The sequence below is a fragment of the Solea solea genome, chromosome 6 (genome assembly GCF_958295425.1).
Source record: "Solea solea chromosome 6, fSolSol10.1, whole genome shotgun sequence".
Classification (NCBI taxonomy): Eukaryota; Metazoa; Chordata; class Actinopteri; order Pleuronectiformes; family Soleidae; genus Solea; species Solea solea.
In genome coordinates this window covers 11,960,958-11,977,769 of record NC_081139.1, presented here as the reverse complement: position 1 = coordinate 11,977,769, position 16,812 = coordinate 11,960,958, and the positions used below count along the sequence as shown (strand labels likewise).

The following is a 16,812-nucleotide window of genomic DNA, read 5'->3' as shown; positions in this document are numbered from 1 at the left end:
CAGAGCCAAGGGTCAGCCCTCAGCCTTTAGGGGGGCCGAAGCAGAATTTGGTGTGGGGCCCCCCCCCTCCAACTACGCGGGGTCACCTGTGCTTGACTATTATTGACACATTACACTTTAATGTTATCAATTGTATTAATACAGACAGATTATGAACTACTCTTCCCCTGGGCACAGATGCATAAGGACCACCCTATTTGATCAAGAGTGGGTGGATCCAGGATGGGGGGTCTGGGGCTCCTCCCGCAGAAATTTTTGAATCTGGTAAATGCATTTTCCTATATCCTGGTGCATTTTGAGAGCTGGAGAAGGGCAATACATAAATGGGTTCAGATTCATAGCCTTTTGTTTTTTGACTTATTAAGGTAGTGACTTGGGCTTCAGGGACCCTTGACCGCTTGGGCCCAGTCGGCTCATTCAGTAATCCATCCTTGCTCACATGCCAACAATGTTTTGGGGCTCCCCTCTAGACGTGTGCCCCTTGGTAGACCCCTGTATTAATATAGTCACTATTTACACCAAACCAGACACTTTTTAACCTTAGAGGGCACTGAGATCACAGATTTATTTTAAACTTTCATATTCAAAGTGAAGCAAGTGTGGTTTACTGAAGTTAAATTGAAAAATTCATTCATTCATGTCACTTGTTACTTAATATGTTTAAAAACAAACAAACAAAAAAACCAAACACTTGATTGGGGGCCAACTTGTGGCCAGGAGGCCCTTAGTTCACTAATGCCTCGGGCCGGCCCTGGTAGTCATCATGGTGTGGTGATTCATGGTGCGATTTCAAAAGTGAAACTTACGGAGAAGAAGTAGAAGAAGAAGAAGAGGCTGGATTTACTTTGTAGCGAACATGTTTCCCCGCAGCCTGCCGTGTCCTCCCATCTCCACTTCCACAGCATCGCACACGCAACATACAAGCAAAACGTTTTTCTCTTCATGTGAGTAAGCAGAGCCAAGGGTCGGCCCACGTCCCTGATGTGACGTGTCATCACTCACACGCAAAAAGAAATAATATTTGGATTATCAGATATTTTTCTTCTCCCTCGTATTTACGCTTCCGTAGTTAGGAAGAGGGGGCGTAGTGAAAGTTAAGTCTGCTCTACATCTCCCACCTCTTCATCACTCCTCTTCCTTCTCCTCACGTCTCTCGACTTGTTGTACTTTGTTGTTTCATAAAAGTAACGGAATTAAATTAACGTTCTCGTTTCGACGATGCCGTCGTCCAAAGCGCTCGAATATGGTCGGGACTTCTTCGACTTTTTGGGGGACAGAAGGTCCATCACTCACGAGAAAGAGCTGAAGAGAATCTACGACTTTGAATTCATGAGCAGGTGAGCTGTGTGTGTGTGTGTGAGTGTGTGTAAAGATTCAGATCAGTGTGCGTTTTCAGTGTTTTCACCCTTTCACCACCATGTCTGTCATGTCCACAGAAGAGGAAATGAAGGCCCCCAGTTCTCCACTGTTATTTCTGCTCTTTTGAAGGCAAAGAAAGCCTATAAAACCGAGGGGAGAATCTACTTAAATGACATTAAGGTAGTGTATATATGTATGTGTGTGTGTGTGTGTACTTAATTCAACAGCTGCTTGTCAGTACAGTTATTATCATTTCTGGGGAAAAAAAAGAAGAAAATGGCTGAACACATTTTGGGCACAAATAACTTCAATTGGTAACACACAAGCCTGTAAGAATCAGTGACACGTAATGGTAAAAAGCAGGTTGTAATTAAATCAGTGCCATGTTGTGCTACTGAAAATTCTTTGTCACCTGCAAACCAGGCACCTATTTAGACAAAACCAGCTGTCAACCACACTGGTGTCCTCTCATGTACGTCATTTATCATCTATTTTCCCCTAAATGGGAACATATTTGCAAAATTTACATTGCACTATTGAAGAATGGAGAGATTGAGACCAATACTGTCTCAGGAAATTGCTTACTGGCAATATACATATCATTTTCCCCATAAGACTTACATTTGAATAGAGTTAAATCATCATGTTATCTCTGCCCCCTGCTTTAGGTCCAAGTGAACTATGACCAGTGGCGGAGGAGGCCCCGGGCCTCTCAGTCACACAGCTCCAGCACTCAGAGCACAGCCATGATGTCTGCAGCCTCCTCTAACTCCCCGACCCTTATGGCCCCTGCGCTGACCTCCGAAAAGAAGCTGGCTGCAGAAGTCCTTCACAAGTTAAAAACTGAGAAGTGAGTACTGTGCAGCCCTGTAGAACCTGATAATGTAATAAATCCCTGATAATGTAATAACCCCGATAATGTAATAAAAATTTGCACTTGAGTCCATTTAAAATGTAATAAAACCTGATAATGTAATAACTTCCCAATTATGTAATAAAGTGCATTATTTTTTACCAATAATGTAATAAAGTATTACATTAACGGGAGGTTATTACATGCATTCAACATCTTGAAATTCAAAGGCACTTGGCCGTGGCAGCCAATCAAACATGACGTCGAGGTCACCAAACAGGAAGTAAGCCAATTTCTCTGCAACCCTTTAACATATTTTAACCAAACTTGCCTTTGAATTTCAAGATGTTGAATGCATTCGTGTGGCATGGTCTGAAGATCATCTGAACGATGTTTTGAGAAGATTACACAAAATGTGTGATGGTTATGGATCAAATCAAAGATGGCAGAAAATCCAATATTGCCGAAAAAAACATTAAGGATGCGTTGAACTCATCTTGGCCCAAGGGTTCCAGTGATACATCGTTTGTGAAAAACGGATTAACAAGTCAAAAGTTAATGTACATACATGCATGTCCAACTTTGTCCTGTTGATGGCGCTAGAGCTGTCGAGCTTGCGTTGCTTACACAGTATAACGGGTGGTCTGCTGTTAAATTATTACAATATTGGGGAATTATTACATTATCAGGACCTACAAAATGAAGGCTAACCTGATAATGTAATAACTTCCTGTTAATGTAATACTTTATTACATTATTGGTAAAAAGTGTATTACATTATTGGGAAATGCACTTTATAACATTATCAGGAAGTTATTACATTATCAGGTTTTATTACATTTTCAATGGAGTGCATTGTGCACATTTTTATTACATTATGGGGGTTATTACATTATCAGGGATTTATTACATTATCAGGTTCTACAAGTCCTACTAATTAATTTACATTGCTTTATGCTTTGCTTTCCTGTTTTCATTTCTTTCATTTCTATCGAGGGGTTTTGAGTTGGGTCAAGTGAAGTGGATTTTCTAGTGACATGAGATCCACATAAAAAATTAGTCGCATTTTGTTCTGACTTTGTGTGATGATATCAGAACAGGAAACTGATGCAAGCTCGACATTAACAACACATATTCACAGGAAACAGGGGTTCGAAACTTATCGCATAGAGGAAAAGCTGTACCTTCTGTGGCGGTTACAGTATTGTCTGCCAGATGGCAGAAGGAGGAGGTTGGTCCCTATGAGAGAGGCGGGAGGTTTTTTTTCATCATGCTGGTGCCTTAACAAGAAGGTTACATTGTAATGAACAGGGGTATGAATTTATGAGTCTTGTTATGAACTGGCATCTTCTGACTTGAGATTATACCCCACTTCTAGACGTAGTCCCTCTAAAGCCCAGCAAAAACAAAACATTTTTGTCTTAGGTCAGTCATTCTACGGGTTCAGGATCAGGATATACAGATGGGTCTGGGTAAATTAAGTTTGAATTCATTTATCAAACATAAATAAACAGTAATGGCCTAGTAATAGACTAGAGAAATGCTCTATTGTGCTTAAATCTGATTGACATTTTGAACAGGGTCGTAATACTAAATACTAAATAATGTATAACTGTTTTTTGTGTAAAGCTGTTGGAGAAAATCAAGCTAATAATAATGACAATCTTATAAATGCACTCTGGTTTGTATTGTCTCACGAGGTTCATGTATTACTGTTGAGTCAGCTCTAACAAAGATTTGTGTGCTACAATAAGAGTATCTGTAAAGTGTTGTTCTTCACTAAGTGTTACAGTAGAGGTTGTAAATTAACCCTGCACCAAGAAGACAAGGGATAGATGTATTGCAGCGTGCCGCCTGCATGTATGAAAGAGATGCCGTCTGAAGTTTATGAAGTTGTTAAAGTGACTAAGTACGTAACATCACAAAACTATTAATTATGGGATAAATAGCTGATATATCAAGATAGAAAATTAGTAGATTCGCTCAGAGACCCCACCACGACAAAGCGTTTGGGAAACACTATCTTACATGATAAATAAAAGAGTAAAAAGTCAGTTTATAATTAAAAAAAATATATATAATATGGTGATATAAATATCACCATGGATAAAAACAGATGATTTGCTACATCCGCATTTGTGCTTCGCATTAACCTTTAGGCTTCCTCAGTCTTAGTCGTTCTAGCTTCTGATTGGTTAGTTAAAGGACATGTGCTCTATGATAAGTGTAACGAGGGAGCAGTAGTGTTGTTGTTGTTTGTTGTGGCAAAAATTGTCGTATTGGGGTCTGATGTGGAAATAAAGTTGCGTCAAAGTTGATTTGTTGAACGGTGGTTTATTTCTTTGCAAAGAGAGAGTCAAAGAGGGCTCTGAGGAACAGAGATAAATCACATAGCTTTATAGTTCTTGCGTCATGACCCCTATCTGCGTATTCCACAAAAGGCGCCAGTTTGGAGACGAAATTGGCCTTGAGTAGAGAAGGCCGTAAATGAGGTTTTCTGAGCCTTTCTCAGATTGCAGTGGATCTGTTGAGCATGAACCCTTGATACTAAGTTTAGAGGTATTCCACCAAAATGTATCTCTTGGGAACGAAAGAAGCGAAAAGGGATTACATTCATAACCTTGCTCAGACTTTATCTTTAAAAAAGTTTCAAGAACACACTGAACTATAAATATTTTTGTACCATGTTGGCATTAGTTGTTAATGGAAGAGCCTGCTTCACTCCCTGTTCACACAGGAAAACGCTGAAAGCTAACAAGGGGGGCATCGAGATCACCTCAGACCCTGAGGAGAAGTTTGGGAGGGTTCGGCTCACTGTTGATGGTCTAGGAGAGCACGTCATCAAGTTCCTCATTGTGAACAAGGGCGCAGACTCCGTCCACTTCACCTTATACGCTGTCCTGCATCAGCTTCGCTGTTTTACTCTGAAGGGTAAGAGTGTGACCAGGGCCGCTCCACTGCTCCTCTGTTCAGGTAAGAAAAACGTCTGCTTTTGTTTATACTGTATGAACTTTATTTATACACATAAAATAAAACACATTAGGATTCCCCACCTTCCCTCTTGTACCTCATCAACCTTTTTATTGAGGGGTGGAGCATTTACTGACGGACACACAGCCTAACCTTACAAGCAGAAAAGACTCTTTCTGTGTGGAGTTCTGGCTCCTGAATGAAGCAAGTCCAGGTCATATTTCCCCTGTGGTGTGTCCAGAGACAGCTACTATGCATGTCCACATACATACACATGCCACAGCTCCATTCATACTTACATTTTCCTTTGAGTGCTGAGTTGTACATATTTGGGTCACCATAGACTTTCTTACGTAACCTCAAGCAAGTGTCCATGGTGTAACAGTCTTCATCATTGAGCCTTTTGACTTAGTGATGTTAACTTCATATCATGTGGATTTTTGTGGACGTGTGAAGTATGAGTTAGTCCTAAAATGATGATGGACACTGGTGGGATTGTTTCCTATTTAATGTCCACAAAAGTAACTCAAAAGGAACTTTTACCCCAAGGTCACAAGATTACTACCCTAAAAATACATATATCTGCACAGAATTTTACCTGTTCATAGATGTTAGTACTTAACATAATGTTCTTTGGATTTATTTAATTATGAACTGTGCATTATTGATTGGGAAATTCACAAAAATCACATGTTTTAATGAAAAAATAAATAAATAAATAAATCACCCTTTTAATTGGATCTTCCAAAATCTAAGTAGTTCTTCCTTCATGCTCAGTAGTTTTTGAGTAGTCCTGCCAACAGGCAACACTGAAAACATCACCTGCTCGAAGTAGGTACTCATTTTTTATCTGTACTCTGCCTTTATTACAACAGGTGAGAGCTATGAAGTTGGGGTTTGGTGCAAGCTTGAGGATTATGGATATTTCCCGACCACAATTTACTTCGAGTTCTGCCCCAGTGTTGCACAGTCTGCGCACTTCTGCATTGTGAGAGAGATTGCAGTTGCTGCCAGGACCAGCCTGGCTAAGGAGCTGGGGTCTGTGGTTCCTTACAAACCACATGAGGTGATCAAACACAAGCCAGTCAAGAAGACCTTGATAGAAGAGGGAGTACCTCCTGAATAGTAAGTTGTGAAAACAAGTCTTAATCTCATCGATTTACTGTTATGAATAATACAAAATGTATTTGTGTTTTGTTCTTCTCTGCAGTTCTGGTGTGTACTGTTTAATGGAAATGAAATTAGGATCCTACAGGTGTCCGCATTATCTGAAAGAACTGGCTAAACAAAGGTTGGAGGACTCCAGTTATCTCTCTCCAGCTGCAAAACGGAATCTTCAATCAGTGAGGTGAGAGAATTATGTAAAACATTCATGTTAACCCCATGTTTGTCGGGTTAAGTAGTTAATTACACCGACCCTCTTGTGTATGTGTCTGCATTGTGTGCCCAGGAGCCTCCTCCAGTCTTCCCTTGAGATGCAGAACTACAGTCAAAGGTTTCACCCGCTGCTTCACCTGGAAGAGTTACAGATGGAGGTGGACATTGGAAAATATGACCTCCACGATCGAACCATGAGTCTTGACCCAAGAAACAGAGACCTGGTTACACTCAATGTAAGAACATTTGAAATGATTGCTCTTTTGTTTGTAAATCCAAGAAATGAAAAGTCTAGTGTCGACCAACCTTGCTCAGACCTGATGTGAAGACATGAATTACTCGTATGACTGGTGTGAAAGAAATTCTTGAGTCATCAGTGTTGAGTAAATCACATCTTCACTGCATGCATGGATTTTTGCATGGAGGAGAGACACTGTCACCAAGGACGTCTAAAATGGTCTCTCCCTTCCTCCAAAAAGCTTCACCACTTATACACAAACATCAAAGTAAAACAAGAACAGACACCATACCTAATGTTTATGACCCTAGTAGATGTTATCTAATGTTTACCCTAACAGATGCCATTATGTGCAACCCTTACGTTGACCTTTCCTGGTGACCTTTCCCTATCATATAATCACCCCAGCATTCATTCACAGCTTGACTGTTAATTGTAGAACATTACAGGAAACAAGAAGAAAACCAGTTATTTCCCACACTGGGACATGTGTCCACTTTCTTTTACATATTATAAATGCAAATGAGCCCCCGTGATCAATAAGAGCTGAAAGGAAAAACAAACAAACCCTCCTTCGTCTCCCAACAGGTTCCTGGCGTCGCAGAGAAGCGGCCATCTGTATTTCGAGGAAGCTGTGTGAGGGTGTCCAAATCTGAGGACACGGAGCAGCCAGTCACTGCATACACTGGATATATTCACAAAGTAGAGCTTGACAGTTTGAAGCTGGGCTTCTCAAAAAGGTTTGTCAGACCCAACCATACTTGACTACCTGAAATCTAGACAAACGGACGTAACTCACCATATTTCTTTTCTTTTATCCCGTGATCCTCCTTTCAGGTTTTTGCAGATATTCAGGGACGACATCAAGTTTGACGTGGAGTTCGTTCTCCACCGTTTGACCTTGAAGCTGCAGCATCGTGCGGTGGACTTGGCAGAAAAACATGGGCTCGGAGAGGTGCTCTTCCCAACTGGTCCAGCAGTCACTAGTCTCGCCTTACCTCAACTCAGGTACAACATTGTATAGATGTATAGATGTCACTACACAGCTACAACAACGCGGGTGCAGTAAAAACATGAAAACAGAGGGAAAGAAAAAAAATTTATGATTTTAGCCACTTAACAAATACCACATGTAATAAAGTCTAGGTCAGCTAAAGTGTTTCCTGCTTTATCTCGCCATTAGACAGCCTTTTCTCACTGTAAAATCGGTGAGGAAGAAAACTACAAAAAAACCAACTTGTAAGTCCATCAAGAAAATCATCAGCAGCTTTAGTTCATGGTCTACTGCTGCCTAGGCTAAGAATTGTGTTTTACTTACATACACCCAACCAAAGGATTGCAAACACCACAGAATAAGACATTTGAACATCAACAACTCCTTTGATGAGCTGATTCTTTTTCTATGAACTTTGGCGTGGGGAAGTGAAAATGCTAAATCTGCTGTTTTGCCATTGGATTCCGATGACTGGTTCACAAAGTAAAGTGATGAATTTATTATTTAAGCTTCAAGTGTGGAACATCCTATCACCCTATGAGGAAGTCTGAGTCATTACCAAAACACTGTTGGTGTCTCTGTGAGATGTTTCCCCCAGAAACTAAATACAGATATTAGTGCGACGCCTCACAGAATCCCTGCCGCCTTTGTGATGACCTGCCCCGCCCTAATTAGTCTCACCTGTGTCTCGTTGTCGCTCCCTAACGAGTGTGTATGCTCACCCTTTTCCCTTTGCTGGCTGCCATATAGTCCTTGTCTGCTTATTGTGTTCTGTCTGTGTATTCCCTGTGGTTTCTGGCTCTTTGTAAGTTTGTCCTACTCTCGTGGCAGACTTGAGAAAATCCACTAGGTTGTTTAGTATCTAGGTATCATAAATACAACGACTCACACATTCCTCTATCCAGAGCTGGTGTTCATTATAGAAACAGCCATAATTTACACACTTACAAACTCCCACTTTGGGTTAAAAGGAGCACTCCTGTGTCCCTCTGTAGTTTCGTTTTTCATAAATCTGCTGAGAGACGATAAGACAGAGGAATGGAGTCCGCTCAAGGTTGTCTGTCCTTTGAGAAAGATTTGTGCCGGGCATCTTTACCCCGAGAGGCTCAGCCTCCAGTTTTCGTTAGATATGTGTTGGTGATATGTTTTAACCCTGGGGCTTGCCAGCCAGAATCGGAGAGATTGCCATACTGTTCATGTCCGGCATTGTCTCTGTTCTGGGTTAGGGTTAGGATTAATGTTGCGTTTCATCGTGTTTGTACAGCATATTAACGTCAACGCTCCGATAACATTCCGTAGAGAAGCAACATTTTCACCATTTTGGTGGTTCAGCAGCAGCCCTCTACCCTCTCTCTCCCTCTCTTCCTCTTCATCCGCAGCACCTGCAGCCTTGCAGCCTCGCAGCAGAAGTCTGCTCCTCTTTCTGTTCTTCTTCTCTACGTCATTACCTCATCTTTAGGAATTTTAACATTGGCTGCCATGATTTGCCGAGCTTGTGTGAGTCTGCTTCTCAGCACAGGGGGCCTGTGTCTGACACACGACTTCATTCGACAAAAATCCTTAACTAGCACATTAACTATCACTTTATATTCTTTAACATGACAATATGAACTCACTTTTCTAAATATATGGGATTAGAATATTACATATAAATATTTCACTCTCTACAGCTTGTTTAACCGTCAGCTCGAAAACAACCCAGAGCAATGTGCTGCGATCCAGCACATTGTAGCCGGATCATCTAAGCCAGCTCCTCATCTGGTGTTCGGGCCGCCTGGAACTGGAAAAACGATGACTCTGGTTGAAGCCATTCATCAGGTATTAAATGAGCATCTGTTGCACTGAATTCATCTCCAAAAGCAACACATTTAGAATGCATTAAAAAGTCCTTGCTACAAAAATGCCAAGCATTTTCTAGTTGTAGCTTTTTCAAGGTGAAGATTTTTTGTTGTCTCATCGTACAAAAATGAAAAATTCAAAGGTTTTGGAATTTTTCCCCAGACAAAATAAGGCGAGTGACATTGTTGTGCAATTAAAACAGAAAAAGTCATCATAAACCCAATCTGCCGCATGTTTTTATAAAATCTATAGTCTTATATATATATATATATATATATATATATATATATATATATATATAAAATACAGCGTGTTTTATCGCTGTGACTGATCATTGTATAGCGTCCTTACAAATATCTATCTACATACTCACATGACATTGTCAAAACAATTACAAAAATTACATGACAAATATGGTCAATCATCAAAATAATAATTATTGTCACCCTTAACACAAATATAGGTAAACAAATATTGTCTTCTTTGGGACATTACTGTGCTTTTTCTGCACTTCTTTAAATGTATTTAATGATCTTTTTTCAAGATGCATTACATTTCCAGTTACGTATTTACTTAAGGATTACTTTATAGAAATGAATTGATCTTATATTTAACATTATAAGCACCAGGGGGCGCTGTCTAACAAAGTAAGATAAGGTAAAAACAGAAGGGATAGGTAATTATCCATTGGGAGCTGAGCTGTAATGTAGTAGTTGCATTATGATCATAGATCACATTTTCCCCTTTACCTTCCCGCTGGATGCAAATGTGCATTTCACAGTATGAGCTATCTGCGCTCCTGATTCATGCAGTTTGTCATTTTAACCAGTTTATATTACTATGTCAAATGTTCAGGCGCTCATTGCAACTGTCTGAAATGAGCGTAAACACGTTAGTACATGTCGGCCTGAGTGACGTCAACGATGTTCCAATGTGTTGGGTCTTTATGTGTGAGATGTGGTTCATGAATTCTTGCATCATCAGGTCAGCAAGGCAGACTCATCAGTCCACATCCTCGCCTGCGCACCTCAAAACGCTGCATGTGATGTACTCTGGGAGAGACTGATTCCGCCCATGGGTCCTGGTAATGTTTACCGTCTGTGCGCCTTAAACAGAGACCTGAGCAGTGTACGGAGGCAACTACTGGTGAGAAACTGCATCCTTTGTTTGTTTTTTATCACACCTGTGTGTCTGGCAATAGCCAGGTCGTCTGTACGTTACTTTTTAACAATATAGATCAAGAATGGCGTGAGGGTCCGTGTTGTTACACATACACTTTCAAATTTGGTAAAAAAACAAAACAAAAACACTCACAAATGAACTGAGCAGAATTTGGTGATTGAAGGTCAAAGGTCATGTTTTTATAAACAAAATAAATGAAGAACAACTATAGGATTCCCTATTACATTACTTACATTTGGTGTTCAGGTTGAAGTGACATATTATGTCCAGTTTTTCTGTTGATGTCACTCAGACACAAATAACAGATCTTCAATTTCCGATTTGCTTAACACTTCCAGACATATTGTAACTGGGATCAGAGTACGGAAGGCTTTGTTTTTCCTAAAAAAGAAGTTCTGATGAAATACAAAGTCATAGTCACCACTATGCTCACAGCTGGCAGGTAAGAGCTGGTTTCTTCTAGTCATTCATAACATAACATAACACCATGAGTGATAGTCTGAGTGTAAAATCTCTGCTTTGTGTTGTCACATGTCAGACTTGTGTCGGGAGGCATCCCGGTCGGCCATTTTACCCATGTGTTTGTGGACGAAGGAGGCCAGGCAGTCGAGCCAGAGTGTGTCATTGCAGTCGCAGGTAAACTATTATTAAATTATTGGTATATTACTATATTATTAGTATAAGAGCCTTTGTACTATTTTCTGTGAAACCTTCATGAGACAATCGACAACGTCTTAAGCTCCAGTAAGTGAGCTATCAAACATGATTTCCGAAATATATAATACATTCCACAACTCTTATTGACTTAACAGTGAATTAAACTCCCATGTTTTCACTGTAAAATAAATAGATGTTTGTATGTTTGTATTCTTCCCTAACCCATGCACCTCCCCTCCAACACATGCTAGGGTTTAGGGCTGCAATGATTATTTGATTAATTCATTATTAGTCGATTACTAAATTATTCATCAACTATCATCAATTTCTTTTTTTTTTTAAATAAATAAAACAAGCTTCTTAAATGTGAATATTTTCTGGTTTAATTTCTCCATTTCACAAAGAAATCACAAAAAGAAAAAAAAACAATATTTTGTGAACAAAACAAAACAAGACATCGGAGAATATCATCATTTCGAGGTTTGGGAAACACGGATCAACATTTTTCAACACACAACCTCCTTAGAGTGGGACAAACAAACTGTGCAAGAGTCACACACTGGACACAATGTACAGCACTGCATTACACCTGCATGTCCTCCTGCTGTGATTGGTGTAGTTCATCAATTAAAAAGAATAAAGGCAAACTTAGAAATGCAATGAATGTGCAGGACAGAAGTTTGGGTTTGTAGATGTGTGTCCATTTTCATCCTTGTCTCATCGATGGTGAATTACTGGGACCGTTATCTCTAAATTAAAAATGGCTCACCAAATATACTGTTTGTACATTGTGCAAAAACACTGCTATTATTACTCCTTGTGTAACATGTTCACATTGTGTCTCAGGTCTGCTCGCTCCAGGGAAGGGTCAGTTGGTGCTGGCAGGAGATCACAAGCAGCTGGGACCGATCATTCACTCTCCTCTTGCTTTGAATAATGGACTCGGTGAGACGTCTTTGTCCTGATGTATTTTACAGTACTCCTCGATGTGGCCTTTTTGTCACACAACTTTATCACATGATTCAATGACATGGTTTGAACGACCTTCAGGGCTTTCTCTGCTCGAGAGGCTGATGAAAACCAACGCGTTATATGAGAAGAATCAAGACTCTGGACACTTTGACAGCCGCTTTGTCACCAAACTGTTACGAAACTACAGGTGTGTCTTCTTGTTTTCTTCTTCTTTCTTTTTGGTGAAAGTTGCTTGTGAAAAGTAATACCATTCTCATTGTTAATGTTTGTTAATAAATTGTTCTTCTACTTCTTACTCAGGTCTCATGGTGCCTTTCTGAAAATCCCCAATGAGCTCTTTTATGACAACGAGCTACAGGAGTTTGCTGATAGGGAGGAAAGTCAGGCTTACTGCAAGTGGACACACCTTCCACAGGAGGTATGGACCACGACATTTTGGTTTTTTAAATTCCCAGATATTTGATCAGTATCTACACATTGAGTATAATATACAGTCGTTAAAAGCACATGTTCAGCAGTTCCACATACATTGTCTGTACATAGTTATGACTGAATTTAAGTTGATTTAGACATTTGCACCACTGGTGGTTCCTGGTTTGTATCAGCTCAAGTTCAAACACCAGAATTTCTGTTGTAGCCTGGCTTATAAACGCATTAACATTAATTTCATATCCTGAGTTAAAACGAGATCTAAGATGTGATCCTTGGAGTGAGTTGGCTGAGTAACATTTTGAATAAAATCCAAACAGTTCAATAGATTTAAAAATTCCAAATCCAGTGCGTCTGACTGATTGTTTACATGAATCTTCAACTTAAAATAATGATCCTGTCATAACTGTTATGGAGAATTGAAATAAGGTCTGTGAAAACCTACAGGGTTTCCCATTGATCTTCCACGGTGTGATGGGGAAAGAGGAGAGGGAGCACAGAAGTCCATCTTGGTTCAACGTGACAGAGATCGACGTTGTGGTGGATTACCTCATTAAACTGAAGAAAACACAAGGAGAGAACGGTCTGCCCGAACTTCATGCAGAAGACATCGGCATCGTCGCGCCTTTCAGAAAACAAGTGAGTCTCTCAATGCCGTTGGTTTGTTTCTGGGGAGAGAAAATGTGTGTTTTGACTCATCATTGGGAACGTGGCTGTTTTTATTCTGATAGATTGAGAAAATCAAAAAAGCCCTACAGTCTGCACCAGGACTGAGGAAATGGACCGAAGTCAAAGAGATCAAGGTACAAAACTTTTCTTTAAATACAAAAGCACTGTTAGTTCATGTGAATCACAGAAAATGATCGAAGAAAATGTAGTGATATAAAAATGTATTCTCATTGCCACATCAGGTGGGTTGTGTGGAGGAGTTTCAGGGACAAGAGAGGAAGATCATCATCATCTCCACGGTCCGCAGCAGCGACAACTACGTCAAGATGGACAAAGATTTCAACATTGGATTCTTGTCAAATGAAAAGGTCTGCCACACATTCCTACCTTAGCATATTAAGTGCCACTGGGGTAAGATTTCTTCTTGTTTTGTCCTTAAATTAATTGTGCATTTATTTACACTGCAGAGGTTCAATGTAGCTGTGACGAGAGCCAGGTCTCTGCTGATTGTTGTGGGAAACCCTGTGATCCTCAGCAAGAACCCTACCTGGAAGACGTAGGTCACAAGGAGTTTGAAAGTTCTCCTCGTGTCTGTGTTGCTTTTGTCTCGGTTCTCTAGCGTCCTCTCAGTCCAAAGACATAGACATCAGTGGTCAACTGAAACACCCATCTGCATGTCACTTATGTTATTCGCTAAAAAAAAGAATGAAGGTGTGGAATACCCAGAGAAAACCCACACAAACACAGGAAGAACATGCATATTCCACGCAGAAAGGACCCAGTCTAACTGGGATTCAAACCAGCACCCTTCTTGCTGTGAGGCACTAGTGCTTACCACCACAGCAGCATGCTATCTAATTTCCTTTTTCTTTTCATGTGCAGGTTCATCAGCTACTGTGTGAGGCAAAATGGTTACAGGGGAATTGAGTTCCAAGACAAGGGTGAAGAGGATGTTTTGTGTCTCCTGATGCTTCTGAAAATCCATGTGGACAACAGTAAGTCAGTGTAAATGAAGTGTTGCCATAGACTTGGATTATATCTATCTACATCACAGCGATAGTAATATGTTGTAATTCCATGTGAGTCAGGAAGTCAAGTCAAACTGCAGTGCTTTTCTCACGTGGCGTTGTATGACACTCTGCAATCCTCTCCCATACACACACTCCTAAATTGTCTCTATCAATTCAAATCAAAAAATGATACTGATATCAACTTTAATGATAGCATGATAATAATGGTGATGGTATTATTATTATTAATAATAATAATAATAATAATAATAATAATAATAATAATAATAATAATAATAATAATAATAGCCTTGGAACTGGATCTGGATCCTGCAGCCTGCAAGATGAGGACATAGAGAGAGAGAGAGGACAGGAAGGAAAGATACAAGAGAAAAACAGATAACAAGAACAAGGTTAATGAATGAATGATATAATGAAGTCATATTCATAACCAGCAGTGTGTCTTCTTAACATCATCAGATGTATGGCGTTGTTCTTTTCAGTGTAACCTTGTTGCTCACTCAAATGTTGTCAAATACTGAACACTGGTATGTCGCCACCCAGGGAACGGCAAATCGCGAATTTCCCACAGAATTCACACATCACAAAGCAAGCATGTAGCGAGGAGGGAATGTCAATTCTAGAGTGCAGTGTGAAATGAATCAAACTCAGGTTAAGTGCAAAATGGTAACATATTTCTCCCTGAATCAGAACAAATACACTTATGAAAACACTCTTGAATCTTATCATATATACAAGATGTTGGGTGAAAGTTTTATGCACCTGTGGACCGAAATAAATGTTGCACAAGCTTATCAAAGTGGTGCCATGGCGAATGCATGTCTTGATCAAAGCTAAAGACGGGGAGGCTGGTACGTGTGTGTGCAGAGACGATACACGAGTTCTCTAATCGAACTGCATCTCGTGCTTTGCACAATAGACGCTCTCCGTCATGTGAAACTGTGATAAACTAAATATTTGTGTCTCTCTGTATTTGTCTACAGATCCTGGAGCTGATGAGAACTCTGTGCAGCAACTCTGTGAGCCTTAAAATCTCCTCCAGGAAACCAACACATAACTATCTGCAGTGAAATCAAGTTGTTATTCGATCAGATTGGCGTGGACACAACACTGGTATCTACTTTTTATGGATATATAATTAAATATATATATATATACATATATAAATATATATGTATATATATATATATACATACATAAATATATATGTATATATATATATATATATAAATATACATATGTATATATATATATATATCCATCGGACTCATCAGCAAGGCCTGAGGGTTATGGAACAAAAAAGTGGTAGACTGTGATGTTGTTGGACTTTTTTTCACTTGGCCCGGCCCCTCCTGACCAGACTAGAAGTTCACTGGTCCCCAGGTCATTTTGAGTTTGAGGCCCCTATCCTAGATGCATTCTTTATTCAAACCTTTCTAAGATGAGTTTGCCTATGTTGATGAAGTAATCACTGTGCTGTTTTAACCAAAGTATTCCAAAGTGTTCCTTGATTTTGTCTCCTGAGCGTTTCTTTTTTAAATTCATGTATAGCTTAAAAGCAAATTCACTTACCGTGACAGACAGAAAGCCTTAGTTTTTCTTCACAGTTGTCTGTAGTAATAACATCTCTCAGGATTTCTGGGATTTTGCTTTCTCTTTTTTTTTTTTTTACCTGTCTCAGTGAAGAGCACCTGTCAGAGCAGCTGGAGCCATGAAGTGCTTCCCTCCTCTCTTGTAAACTTCACAATTTTTAATCACCTTGAAGTCCTTGGGAAAATAAAACTGACTGTCAAATCTCTCAGTTGTTCACTGTTACACTGAAGTGAGTCTCTGTGTTTCCTTTTTAGCAGTTGTTGAGTTCGTTAACACTTTATAAATGACACTGTTTTGACACAGTGAAACTATCTCACTATTTGGCAAGATCCTTTGTGTGTGAACTTATTAATATTAATCTTATGTTAAAGGTAAAACATCATGACTAACCCATTAGATATTAGGCTTTCCAGTGACGGTCACTGAGAATTACAGTATATGTCCTGTGAAGCAATGTTGTCAAGTTTTGTTTTGTTTTTTAATCTCTGAGTGTGTTTTTTTTTATATTTAATGGTTTTTTGTTGTTGTTGTTTTCTGTTATATTTAATGTTTGGAATTTTTGGACTGCTCTATCTCCTGTCTGCACAATAATGTAACCCTTGGGTACTAATAAAGAAACCTTGAACAGTGTTCACCTTATATAGTGTTT

General features: G+C 39.6%; 1 protein-coding gene across 1 annotated transcript; it reads left to right on the top strand.

The window, feature by feature from the left end:
• Positions 1–816: 816 nt before the first annotated feature.
• mov10a (Mov10 RISC complex RNA helicase a) lies at positions 817–16,802 on the top strand. Its single transcript, XM_058630723.1, has 22 exons — positions 817–1,337; positions 1,437–1,539; positions 2,028–2,209; positions 4,950–5,185; positions 6,058–6,307; positions 6,393–6,530; positions 6,633–6,795; positions 7,386–7,537; positions 7,635–7,805; positions 9,462–9,609; positions 10,615–10,776; positions 11,151–11,254; positions 11,351–11,448; positions 12,316–12,414; positions 12,520–12,628; positions 12,742–12,859; positions 13,318–13,509; positions 13,602–13,673; positions 13,782–13,907; positions 14,007–14,095; positions 14,422–14,534; positions 15,554–16,802. The coding sequence occupies exons 1-22, from the start codon at positions 1,219–1,221 to the stop codon at positions 15,598–15,600; spliced, it is 2,991 nt and encodes a 996-aa protein (XP_058486706.1). The 5' UTR covers positions 817–1,218; the 3' UTR covers positions 15,601–16,802.
• The last annotated feature ends 10 nt before the right edge of the window (positions 16,803–16,812 follow it).